This window comes from Grammomys surdaster, unplaced genomic scaffold (assembly GCF_004785775.1).
Source record: "Grammomys surdaster isolate TR1022 unplaced genomic scaffold, NIH_TR_1.0 125834, whole genome shotgun sequence".
NCBI lineage: Eukaryota > Metazoa > Chordata > Mammalia > Rodentia > Muridae > Grammomys > Grammomys surdaster.
Window position 1 is genome coordinate 2,353,583 of NW_021620662.1, and position 13,674 is coordinate 2,367,256.

At 44.8% G+C, this 13,674-nt stretch overlaps 1 protein-coding gene across 2 annotated transcripts in view; it reads left to right on the plus strand.

The window, feature by feature from the left end:
• Positions 1-13,674, plus strand: part of Trim2 (tripartite motif containing 2) — a 59,959-nt gene that overhangs the window by 27,265 nt on the left and 19,020 nt on the right. For both annotated transcript variants that reach the window (XM_028789480.1, XM_028789481.1), the window contains 3 exons: positions 271-422; positions 1,383-1,563; positions 2,409-3,132. In XM_028789480.1, coding sequence (XP_028645313.1) covers positions 271-422; positions 1,383-1,563; positions 2,409-3,132 — 1,057 coding nt within the window. The remainder of the gene's footprint in view (positions 1-270; positions 423-1,382; positions 1,564-2,408; positions 3,133-13,674) is intronic.

Here is a 13,674-nt window from a genome sequence, read left to right on the forward strand (position 1 = left end):
TACAAAACATCTTCCTTTGCCTCCTGAGTGCTGAGACTAATGACTTCCACCACCAGGCCTGGCTCAGAAGCTCTTTTGAAGTCCTCAGTACTTTTTAAAGAGCTTAGAGAGGTTTGAGAGCCAAAGCAGTGGCTTTGGTGTCACATCCACCTGTCTGAGGCCTGTCATATCAACATTTGGGTACTGTAATACCAACAGCTTTAGTGACTGGGAATGTTGGGAGAATGTGTATGTGCTTCCTAGAGAGTAAGCTCTCTGTGTTTCCCACAGGTGATGGAATTTTACTGTCAGTCCTGTGAGACCGCCATGTGTCGGGAGTGCACGGAGGGGGAGCACGCGGAGCACCCCACAGTCCCGCTGAAGGATGTGGTGGAGCAACACAAGGCCTCACTCCAGGTCCAGCTGGATGCAGTCAACAAAAGGTGCCATGTCCCATCCCATGTCCGGCCTGGCCTCAATATCCAGTATCTCTGAGATGGTAGGGACATCCTAGCCTATATACATAACTATGTCCTACATTCTCCTTGATCATGTGATCTCAGAAAATCCCTACCTGAAACCAGAGCTGAGATTTTCCTTAGAGCTGCTGACGTACTTCCCTGCCTGTGGTGGTGGCTGGATTAGCTCCTCTCAGCCTGAGTCCTGCACATGGTGCTGAGCAGTGGTTGCTCAAATTTCCTCCTGTGTTTGTCTTGAGGGTTGGTTTTGGGGTTTTTCCCCCCCCTTTTGGCATGGACACAAATGAATATAGTAGCCATGTCCTATATGAGAGAAACCAAAAAAGAGGTTAACAACCAGATGTAAAACAAAATAGATAGTCCTCCTAGTGAGAAAAGTATAGTTGTTCAATGTTACCTGAAGGAACTTGGAAGCTTACAAGAGTTCTCCAGGTACTCTGAGTTCTACAAGTTCTAAAGTTTATGTGGCTGGAGGAAAAAAAAAAAAAAGGATAACACTAGTCAATTAGAGTATAGTGGTTCTCTACCATGGGTAATTCTGTGTACACACTCACACACACACATTTGGTGATACCCACTTTGGGTGTCTTGGCAGTGTTGTGGTTATGCTATAGATGTGAGTAGAGGAGAGAACTCTGTTAAGCATCCTATATGCACAGGGCATCTTCTACTACAAGGACTATCGGGCCATAACCATTTCTCCAAGACCTTTGCACCATCAATAGTTACCCCAGATGGTTGAAGGTAGGCTGAAATAGACGGGACCCTGAAGGACTCACTCCTTCCATCCTATTGCCTTTTAAAGGTGATGCAAGTGGCATAGAAAAAGCACTTTGCGTTTAGAGACTGAAGGTATAGATAGGCTTTGGAGTATTTCTAGGTAGAAGTTCAATACTGATCACTAACAACTCTCCTGTCTCTCAGACTCCCAGAAATAGATTCTGCTCTTCAGTTCATCTCAGAAATCATCCATCAGTTAACCAACCAAAAGGCCAGCATTGTGGATGACATCCACTCCACCTTTGATGAGCTGCAGAAGACTTTAAATGTTCGCAAGAGCGTTCTGCTCATGGAGCTTGAGGTCAACTATGGCCTCAAACACAAAGTAAGGCTCTGCAGTCTCCCTAGTCGTGGGGGGGGTGGGGGGGCTGCACTCACAGCACCTGCCTACTGCCTTCTAACAGTGGCGGCGCAGCGGCAGGGACCTACACCACTGTACTTCCTGGGGACCAACAGTGAACTGCTCTTTACATTTAGTAGAACCCCCCCCCCCTTTTTTTCTTTCAGCAAAACTGGGATTCTGTGACTTCTTTCTGTAGCAACTTATAGTTTGCCAGAAGGAGAGGTTGCATATAGAAATGTTTTCAGGGCTTAAGGTTGCCTGGAATGTTTTCCTTCCTTAATTATAAGGTGGAGGACCTCTTAACTGCTCTCTCTCACCCACACTAACCTGTTCCTCAACTTCAAAGCGAACCTGACTGCAGCCTTTGTTTGGCTCTGCAAGTCTGTTCACCAGCCAGGGTGGGGAGCTTCGGGTATTGAGGTGTAGAGGCTTCTCAAATGGTTGGGTTTTGTTCCCTGAGGTGGTGACCGGCAGCTCTGAACGCCAGGGAAAAGCCACTGAGTAATGACTAATTCACATCAAGCAGGCAATTTGTTTGCTGTTGGTAGCGTCCTTTCTTCTCTTTGCCCCATGTAAACAGATGACCCAAGAAATGCACGTGTGGGTGAGAGGCTGGGTGAGGCGGAAGGGAAATCTCCAGATGGTACTGGAAATGCAACTTATATTCACTGGGTTAAATGGAATGCAGATGGTTCCGAGCCACCTGAGTGGGCGGGCGTAGAGGTTGGTTCTTTTGGGCGGAGGGCTCTGACCCAGCTCCTGGCAAGTATCCTGCAGGCTGCACAGTGTCCTGTAGGAAGCGCTCATTGCCTCTGTGTACCCCGCAGGTGCTGCAGTCGCAGCTGGATACTCTGCTCCAAGGCCAGGAAAGCATTAAGAGCTGCAGCAACTTCACGGCGCAGGCCCTCAACCATGGCACGGAGACCGAGGTGCTGCTGGTGAAGAAGCAGATGAGCGAGAAACTGAACGAACTGGCGGACCAAGACTTCCCACTGCACCCGCGCGAGAACGATCAGCTGGATTTTATCGTGGAGACCGAGGGACTGAAGAAGTCTATCCACAACCTGGGGACCATCCTCACCACTAACGCGGTCGCCTCTGAGACGGTAGCCACGGGCGAGGGGCTTCGGCAGACCATCATCGGGCAGCCCATGTCCGTTACTATAACCACCAAGGACAAAGACGGAGAGCTGTGCAAGACAGGCAACGCATACCTCACCGCTGAGCTCAGCACCCCCGACGGCAGCGTGGCGGACGGAGAGATCCTGGACAACAAGAACGGCACCTACGAGTTCCTGTATACTGTGCAGAAGGAAGGGGACTTCACCTTGTCCCTCAGGCTCTACGACCAGCACATCCGAGGCAGCCCGTTTAAGCTCAAGGTCATCCGCTCTGCCGACGTGTCCCCCACCACCGAGGGCGTGAAACGACGAGTCAAGTCCCCGGGGAGTGGGCACGTCAAGCAGAAGGCTGTGAAGAGACCTGCCAGCATGTACAGCACCGGCAAGCGAAAAGAGAATCCCATCGAGGACGACCTGATCTTCCGAGTGGGTAAGGAGTGGACGCTGTACTCAGACTCAGTGGCTAAGGGGCCATCTGGCAAGTGCTCCTGCCAATTGGAATCCTGCAATTTCCAAGTAGTGGGGGCGCTTCTGGTTGTTTTGTTAGGCTAGTTTCTGTAGGCTCTTCCTAAATGTTTCTTCTTCCGTTTCCTCCTCTCTTTCCCCCCTCCCCCCTTCCCCCTTCTCCTGATAAATGCGGCCAGTGAGAAGCTGAAAACAAGAAGTGGGGGCAGGGGACCAACAAAACGACAACAAAAACAAAATCCCAACGTTTGTAACCTGGAAATTCAGAAGGATTCTCACTTGGGTGGGAGTGTCTTTGGAGGACTCCTGACTAACCCAAGCAGAGAGCCTTGCCTCAGGCAAATTCTTGAATTTCTGTGAAATCTGTGGGCTTCTCCAGTGGCAGTCCCACAAACGGAATTCAAACACCTCTCTGCCTCCACTTCTGCAAGGAGTGGGAGATCTGTGGGGGTCAGTCTGCATGGCAAGCTGTGTGGGTAGCCAGTTGTGCAGAGCTGGAAAACAGCTTCTAAGACCTCAGGGTGGAGAAGGAAATGGGCTTGGGGCGGGGTTGGGGATGAAGCCAGAGGTGTAGCTCAGAGATGGGAATGCAATTGCCCCTCCCTCTGATTTATTACCTGTCGGTTTTTACCTATGTTTGTTTTCACTGCTTGTTTTCTCAAGAAGAAGCAACCTAAACATAAACCAAAAAGGGTGTCTTGCGTTTTGTTTCAAAAAGGACCAGCAGCCTGTCTCTTTCTCCTTGATTTGTCTTTAGGGGCAGCCTGCCTCAGTCCCCTGCTCCCTCCTGTGTCTACATCACTGGGCCTGAGAGTGCCGCACAGTTTGTTAACTGACACACCTAGAAAGGAAAGGAAATACAGTTTTCTACCACAGAACTTCAGAAACTGGGAATCTGCAGATAGGCATATGTGCTCTGGAAGGGAAGGAGTGAGAGACCAACTTTTTTCGCCATCTATTTTCCCTGGACTGTCTTGGGCAACTAAGGCTCCTTGGAACATTGTGGGCTGAGTTACCCTGTTAGTTTTCAAGGCTGAATCCCAGTAATGACTGTGAAATGACGGCATGTAACTTGTCCATTCAGAGCATGCCTTTCTTGGTCACCTGTGTAGTTTGATTCCAGGGGACAAGCTAGGACAGACGCAGGACTGGATCCTGCCGCTCCAGTTCTTCCTCTTAAGCCTTAGGCCTCTCTTTCTGATTCCCTGTGCTTCAGCTTCTATGTCCATTAAACACAAAGTTTTCCTTTAGATTCTTCTGTGTTGTCACAATGATAGGGTCCCGAGAATCAGTTTCATTTCTTTTTGGGAAATCCTAGTAGTAGTCATGGACTATATGTTAGTACCATTTTTAATTATGTGAGGAACCTTCGTACTGTTTACCAGTGGACATTCTCCTCAGCAGTGGTAAGGCTTCGCTTTATCCACAGCCTCATCAACATTTACCTTATCAGCATTTTGATGGTTGGTTGGTTTTAATTTGTATTTTCCTGGTAGTTAGTAATGTTTACAGCTTTTATGTACTTATTGGTCACCTGTATGTCTTTTAAGAAATGTCTATTTAAATCATTTGCCCATGTTTAAATTACACTTAAAAATATTATTATTATTATTATTATTATTATTATTACCATTATTGAGGGTACACGTGTTTCAGCATGCATGTGGAGTTTGGAAGACAACTTCAGGGTTGGTTCTCTCCTTCCTCTATAAGAGTTTTAACCATCAAACAGACCACTAGGTCTGCTTGGTAAGTCTTTGCCTGCTGTGCACCTCACTGGCCCTGGGTTGTCTTCTCACTATTGATTGTTTGGAGCCTAGAGCCCAGTCGTACTGGTGTACATAATTACAGCATTTGAAAGACTGAGGCAGAAAGATTTCAAGCTCAAAATTACAAAAGCATTGATTCTTCTTAATTTCTTTTTAATGAGTACAACAACTTGGCAACAAAAGCAAAAACATCAAGCTAAGAAACTTCTGTTCAACAAATAGAACAATCACCAGAGTGAAGAGACTAATAAAAAACAAAAAAAGAAAGTTTATGAAATTATTTTAGCTCCTTTCGCATCTCAGATATCAATGCTTCATTAGATGTATGGTTGGCTCAGATTTTCTTCCTTTCTGTTTGACTTTGTTGCTGGCTCTACTAGGCTCAGACCTAAAAGCCATTGCTCAAACCAGCATGATAGGCTCCTCTCCCCATACATCCTTCTGTGGGTTTGTAGCTTCAGGTCCTAGGCTTTGAGTCTTCAATCCAGTGTAGGTTGCCCTTTGTATTTGCTATGAGGTCAGCCTCTAATAATCTGCTTGTCAACATCTGGATTTCCCAGCACCATTTATTGAAGAGACTCTCCTGTCCCCATTGTCTCCTCTTTGTCACAAATCAGTTAACCATAAATGTGTGGCTTTATTTCTGAGCACTCTTATTGTTTTTGTGTTCTATTGAGTTTTTGTCTGTTCTGAGACAATCTCACTATGTACACTTTGTAGCCCAGGCTCCCCTTAAATTCTGTATTCCCTGCCTTGGACTGCCACCAAGCACTGAGATTACCGGTGCCAGCATGCCCTCCGTACCTTGTATTCCACTAGAGTGTGTGTGTGTGTGTGTGTGTGTGTGTGTGTGTGTGTGTATGTGTGTGTGTGTGTGTGAGCTTTGCTCTTTTCCTTTTAGCTTTAGCTTTTTGGGGGTTTCTGTGGTTATACATAAATTTTAGCATCACTTTTTCTACTTCTCTGAAAATATGTCATTGGGATTTTGGTAAGCATTGCATTGAATTTGTAGATGACTTTGATAGTATGGACATCTTTCTAATATGTATTCTTCCAATCTGTGAACACAGAATATTTTCCGACTTATTAATGGCTTCTTAGGTTCTTTCATAAATGTTTCTTGGTGTTCAGTGTTCAGACCTTTTTATACTATTGGTTAAAAATATTCCTAGGACTTTTGTTGTTGTTGTCGTTTTAATTCGTTAACTTTGTGCCCTAATCCAGACCCTAGTAAAAGTCAGCACTCATGACCCAGTAATGAAGCTCAAAAATGTTTTTAGAGCACCTGACCCTGACAGGCATTATGCTAGATAATGGATATATTATAGAGATGACAGAAATATGATCTCCTTCCTGGAGGAGCTTACAGATTTGTGTGGCAGATACATGAGCAACGTGGTCAACTACTGAGGGAGAGTAATGGAAAGCTACAATAATGAGTTTAAGTCAGAGCTTAGTAGGACTTCCTCAAGTCAGCAGTCTCAATTAGCAGGCAGAGGGATCGGAGAGCAAAGGACAGGTGAAGAGAGAGAATAGGACTGATGGATTCACATCATGCACATCTTGTGCTGAATGAGTAAAGGTCCGAAGAATAAAAAGTGGTGGGATTGGACACATCCAGGTGGGAGCCCACTGCTGCTCAAACAGCCTCTGCATCCTCACACTTGACCAAGCCTCACTCCACAGCAATTACTGTTGTTATTTATGCTGTGGTCTCACTACCCAATAAGACTGTAAGTTTCTTCAGGTCAATAGTGATGCCATGGTATCATTCGTCTTCCCCAGCCATGCTCAGAACTTCATTAGTACAGCCTCAAGGCATGAGCTACAGAATTTAAATATCCTCTTATTGGGCCAGTGAGGTGGGTAAATGGGAAGAAATCTTCCCCCATTCTGATGGCCTGTGTATAATCCCTGGAACATTACTTTAATCTTGAGCCTCAAGGAAAGGTTAAAATTTAAATGTGCAAACAATTTAAACAATAGCATTTAAAGGTGCATGCTAAAAGTTAAAGCTGGGTGTGGCCGCACACGCCTTTAATTCCAGAACTCTGGAGGCAGAGTTAGGCCGATCTCTGAGTTCAAGGTCAACCTGGTCTACATAGTGAGTTTCAGGACAGCTGGGGCTACATGGTTAGACCCTGTCTTGAACTCCGCACCTCCGAAAAAAAACAACCAAACACACATAAATTAGAGGAATTCTAGATGGTGTTTGGAATCAGGGGAAGGGAATCAGCGGACATTTTCTGAGTCAGACACTTTGCTGTGTGTCATCTTACTGAAGATCTCTAGTAGATATCATACTGCTTCAGTTCTAATTACTTTGATGAACAATATACCTGTTGACATATATAATGTTAGGTGTGCTGGAGGCAGCTACTGCTAGGTTATTGATGGCTCTGCGATATTAACTTGATATCACGAAGAATTATTTAAACTTTGGAAATGAGTAAATACCACAGATCAGAGCTCCCTCTTCCAATCCCTCATCCCTACTCCTAAAGCCATACTATCAGGGCAAAATATAATCATCCTTACCACAGAAGGAATACAGACTTAAAGAACTGAAAGCTACAACTTTTAAACACCCCGTAACTTCTGTGGTTTTCTAAAATTGAGTGGTGTGATATCTCCCATGCCTGACAACTTAATTAAATGCCCACTGCAAGTGAATTATAGTGTCTCTCAAATATTGTATTGGGAAATAATTTTGAATGAGTTGAGAGAAGTAACTCAGAGCTTCTGTTGGTGACAGTTCCTAGCCATGCAGAAATTCCTTTCTGGGTTTGCTGACTAGGACTTATGAGCTGGTTTAGTCAGCAAGAGAGAGCATCATTGAACAAAGAGAAAGCGGAAGATGTGGGAGGGAAGGAAAGAATCACAGCTGAATTGTTTCAAAATATGTAATTCATACCCCATATCTTAACGAGTTGGTAGGAAATTGGATGAAGCACTCATCTGTACTTTAAAGCATGTCATTTTAAAAGAATGTGTGGGAATGGAGAGTCAGTCTAGCTCAGAACATTCTTCAGACTCTGGGATTGATCCTCCAGCATGTAGAATAGAAGATGTGTGTGGGATGGGATAGGATACAATACGATAGACTTCATGTAGCATGTGCTCGAAAGTTCATAGAAACATACTGCATGATTTCATGTCCCACTCCTGCCTCGCCTCTGTAAACCATTTTCTTCCTTAAAGTCTGAGATGAGGGAGGTCATGGTAAATAAGCTCATTCTAAGACCCCTACCTCAGTCCTTTAAGAATCTCATCCTTGAGAACTCGCCCTTCATTTCAAGTGGAAGTAGATACAGTTTGTGGTTACTGTAGTATTAAGTAGTAGGCACTGTACTGCGTGTGCTAATCTCTTCCTATTTAAAAAAGAAATCCCTCTGGGCGGTGGTGGCACACACCTTTAATCCCAGCACTTGGGAGGCAGAGGCGGGTGGATTTCTGAGTTCAAGGCCAGCCTGTTCTACAGAGTGAGTTCCAGGACAGCCAGGGCTACACAGAGAAACCCTGTCTCAAAAAAAAAAAAAAAAAAAGAAAAAAAGAAATCCCTGAGATATTAACTAAAAAGAGAGGTTTATTTTGGCTCACAGTTTTGGAGACTCTAGTAAATGTTTGCTTGATCCCATTACTTTGGGGCCTGTGGTGAGGCAGCGCCTTGTGTTCAGAAATGACCTTGTGTTGTGATGAAGTAACCATCTTACTTCATGGTGACTTGGGAAGCAAAGTCAGGAAGAATAGGGCTGAAGTCCCCATATCTTTGTCAAGGTATGCCACTAATGAACTAACTTCCTTCCATGATGACTGTCTTAGTCAGGGTTTCTATTCCTGCACAAAACATCATGACCAAGGAGCAAGTTGGGGAGGAAAGGATTTATTCAGCTTACACTTCCACATTGCTGTTCATCACCAAAGGGAGTCAGGACAGGAACTCACACAGGGCAGGAACCTGGAGGCAGGAGCTGATGCAGAGGCCATGGAGGGATGCTGCTTACTGGATTGCTTTCCCTGGCTTGCTCAGCCTGCTTTCTTATAGAACCCAGGACTACCAGCCCAGGGATGGCACCACCCACAATAGGCTAGGCCCTCCCCTCTTGATTACTATTTGAAAAAAATGCCTTACAGTTGTATCTCATAGAGGCATTTCCTCAAGGGAGGCTCCTTTCTCTGTGATGACTCCAGCTCGTGTCAAGTTGACACATAAAGCCAGCCAGTACAACACCCCACATCTTAAAGGTTCAACCACCTCCAGCAGTGCTTGCTGTAGGCCGAGGACCAAGCCTTCAACACATAGGCCTTTGGGTGGCATTCTATCTCCCAACTTGAGTTCTGTGCTATAAAGTGCAGCAAGGGAACAGGACAGATGTTACAGATGTTACAGATGTTACTCACTCAGGGAGCTTATGGTGTAGGGAGAGATACAGTTAAGCAATTAAAGTATAGTGTGATGGGTGGGAGTAGACTTCCCTAAAGGATTTTAAGAGAAAATGTGATCCATGTGAGCCCAAAGAAAACCAGGTTAAAGTCTAAAATGATACATCATGGAGCTGGAAAGAGGGCAGCTGTTGCAGAAGACTGGAGTTCACTTTCTGATACCCACATAGGATCGCCCAGAACCGCTTGTAATTCCAGCTTCAGGGGCCTCTTTTGGCCTCCGTGGGCACTTGTACACATGTGTGTGGGTCTCCCCGCTCTTGTGGACCATCGGCCTATTCGGTCCACGAGGGCAGTGGGAGCAGAGATGTTGAAAAGGGGGGTTGGAAGCCCTGTGAGTATGTATGGTGAATGACACCGGGACCACTTGCCAGTAGGCAGGGCGACTCAACTTAGGGTGATTGAAGGCTTATGAAGTTTTGAGGGACTGAGAGTAGGGACATCCAGGATGGGCAAAGGTCTTTGACTCTAGGCTTAGGGTAACTGGCAAATCTCATTAGCATGGGGAAGCATTTCAGGAATCTCAGGTGCTGGCTGAACGGGTGTTGTCAGGAGAATGGAAATTGATCCTACGAACTAATTGAGGCTATGTGATATTCCTCAGGTAGAGGTGAGTGTGAAGGCTCAGAATTCCCTGGACAAGGTCAGAGAGGAGACATTTTGTTAAAGAAGAGAGTCCCCCATTATGTCCCAAGTCCCAGACTATCATGTCAATGGTGGACTTTGACCTTAATTAGCAGCTTTCCCAGACATGTGAGCATACAGATGATGATGATGATGATGATGATGATGACAACAATGACTATTTTTTTAGACAGGGCCTCACTGTATAGCCCTGGTGGTCCTTGAACTTACTATAGATCAGACTGGCCTGGAACTCAGAGATTGACACATGTGTCTGCCTCTACCTCTTGAGTGCTGTGATTAAGGGGTATACCACCAAACTGACAAAAAATAAAAAGAGTATGTATATTCTGAAAAATGCAGTTTTCTCCTTCTCCTGTCTCTGATGTGACTAGCTTCAGCCTCCTCAGCTGCACAATGGAAATGATGATATTTATCCTGGTGGCTCGTGAGAGAACTTAGAAGAAAGTGCTGATCATTTCACTCTCTCATGATGCAACACGCGTTGAGTTTACCACCAGTCTTTAATAACAAACACACGCACTCACTTAGCAGGTGCTCATTAAGCACCTGCCTGCCTCATCACCCTGCATTAGACGATGTACTTGCCTCAGTAACATCTGGGAAGATTCTTTCACTCAAAGCTCCTGGCATACTAAATAGGGGAGGGTGTTCAGAAGAGATGTACAATGTTGGTCCTCTGGATTCAGTTTAGGGGTTCCTGGACATTTGGAAGTAGTCATGGGGAGTAGGGTTCAGAAGCTGTGGATTTGAAAATTCCTCTTGTGATTCATAGGCTGGTTTACTATCTGGGAAAAAAATAGTTTATCTTTTTTCTTCCTTTTCTTTCTTTTTCTTTTTCTTTTTCTCTTTCTCTTTCTCTTTCTTTTTTTTCTCTTTCTTTTTCAACACAAAGTTACTCTGTGTAGCTCTGGCTGTCCTGGAACTCCCTCTGTAGGCTAGGCTGATCTCCAACTCAGAGATCCACCTGCCTGGGTCTTCTGAGTGCTGGGATTAAATCCACGCACTGTACTACCACCCCAATAGTTTAATTACCTTAAGAAATTATTGCTAAATTATTTATAGCTCCCTTAAATTCTATTGATTAGTTACTAACCAACACAAGTATTTGTGAAATGAATCTTTTAGATGAAACTAGGAAATGATTTGATAAGCATTGTTAATATATGTATTGTTTTACTTATCAGTGTTTTGAGAGAATTTGTCTTCATTACATACTTTTAATGTTCTGTGTACATATATATGCGTGTGTGTGTGTGTGTGTGTGTGTGTGTGTGTGTGTGTACAAGCAGTGTGGCCAAGAATTGAACCTAAAGTCATGTACAAGCTAGGGAAATGCTCTTACACCGGGATACATCACCAGCCTCATCACTCACTTAGACTACTATAGAGCGACAGGAGAGACTTGACTGTAGATCAAATAGAATTTCCTCAGGAGCTGGAAATGTAAAGCTTGGACCCAAAGAATTTCCAACTTCTGTAATTCCTACTTACTTCATTTTCATGGTAAGCTACCTACAAGCACTTGAACATTCTATCCACATCATAGCACAGTGTTGCACAGCATCTACTGCAATTGCCAGTAACAAGTAATTAGCATCAGTTGTCTTTCAAGATAATCTGATGCAAGCAGGATTCAAGTGTAAGAAACATTGAGAATCTCTAACAAGACAAAAGGTGCTCTTAAGAATGAGGGCTGGGTACAGTGCAGGCATGCACAAGGCTGGGGTTGGGGAGGTGTGGTCTTTAGCTCTTGAACAGAGAGACGGTTGGAAGAGGAGGAGGAGGTAGGTGAAGAGGGAGGTTTTACTATTATGACATTTAATTGGTAGTTTGTTGTCTTTGGTCTTTGGTGGTGTGTGTGTCTGTGTGTGTGTGTGTGTGTGTGTGTGAGATGTGTGTGTATGAGTGTGTATGTGTGTGTGTGATTGTGTGTGTGATGTGTGTCTATATGAGTGTGTGTGTGGTGTGTGTGATTGTGTGTGTGATGTGTGTCTGTATGAGTGTGTGTGTGTGATGTGTGTCTGTATTCGTTCAGGTGTTCATGTGACTCTCAGAGGACGATTTTGGGAGACAGTTCTCTTTCCTCTCTGGGGGATTTTGGGCAGGAACTCAAGCTTGCAAGTATTTTAGTAGTAAAGGTTTTTCTTCCTTACCTGCTGAGTGACCTTGCTGAACCATGCCTGTTTTATCTAGCCTGTTTTAAAACTGTGCAGTGTGGCTGACTGATGTCCCTCCCATCCTGTAGTTTTATTTATAAATGGGCCGACAGATGCAGGCTGATGATACCTCGATGACAGGTGCTCAGAGAGGCTGCAGAACCTCTTTTCAGAAGTGTGCCTTGTCCCACTGGTCTGGTGACCCCAGTGTTGGCAGCTTCCAAGAACTTCCTCATTCATTGCAAAAGGAAAGAATCTTCCTGCCCTGGATTCTGATCCGATTAACATGGTGTTTGACTGAATGTCTTCCTGCCCCCAAATGCACTTCTTTGCCATTTCTGCTGATGTTCAGAGTCGTGGCCTTATTTCTGTACAGCACAAAAACATGTTGGTGTTTTGGGTGTCTCTGTCTTTCTTTCTGTACCAGCTGTATGTTCTAGAAAGCAAATGGAATCTTTTCACTAACACTGTTTTTTTTTCTATTTCCTGGTACGCACTGAGTCTTCTAGAAACACAGTGGCCTTTGTCCTTAGCCAAAGGTTAAATGAAGGAGATCCACAGGCAGTGTTTGTCCCTGCCAGTATCTGAAGGATAGAAAATCAGTGTTCATCTACTCTCCTCAGGGGTCTCTTGTCTCTTAGCTGCCTTTCTTCTTTTGTTTGTCATCAGCTACCCCATGGCTATGGGGACATTACCAGTTTCACATTTGCAAGGATCTCATAAATTATTTCTCTGCCAGTGAAATGAGCCAATTCAAGCCAGATTAAAGTATGTAAAAGTAGGTTCACTGGTCCCAAGAAGGAGGCCAGGAAAGTTACCATGGGGAGGGAGACTCGGGGGAGGGAGGCCCAGGAGACAGATAAGAGAAAGAGAGAAAGCACTCGAGCAGAGATAGAAGAGAGACCAAAATGTCTGGATTATATAGAGAAGAGCTTCTGGGGGAGGGGAAGCCCAGCCCCTTGGCTAGAAAGTTCAGGACAGAGGACAGGGTATGCATTGTAACAGGGACTGAGGGATGCTGGGAGAACTTGGAGGCCAGGACAACTTTGGTATGCTAAACATGCACCTTAGCTTTTTGTCCCAGGATCTGAAACCCAACAGGATCTACAACACTGGGGTTTCTTTAAGATCATTTCTTTTGTTTCTGTTCCAATCTCAGTTTTTATAAGGCTCTTGCTCTTTTTTTGTGTGTGTGTGCGTGTGGCGGGGTTGACATTGTGACTGCCTGTGTGGAGGTCAGAGGAAAACAGGCATGTGAGTATATGCATGCGTGTGTGAGCATGTGTGATCTCTCTTTCACCTTTATGTGCTTCCGGAGGGTTGAATCCCAGTTGCCAGGCTGATGGGATTGACCTGTTAACCTGCTGAGACATCTCCTCCATGGGCCTCAAGACTCTTGCTTTCAAGTTGGTCCTGATAGTTCCTTCTGATAACGTCATGCTTTTGTTTATCAAGTTTAAATTGTATTTATTTTGGGACAGGGACTATCTA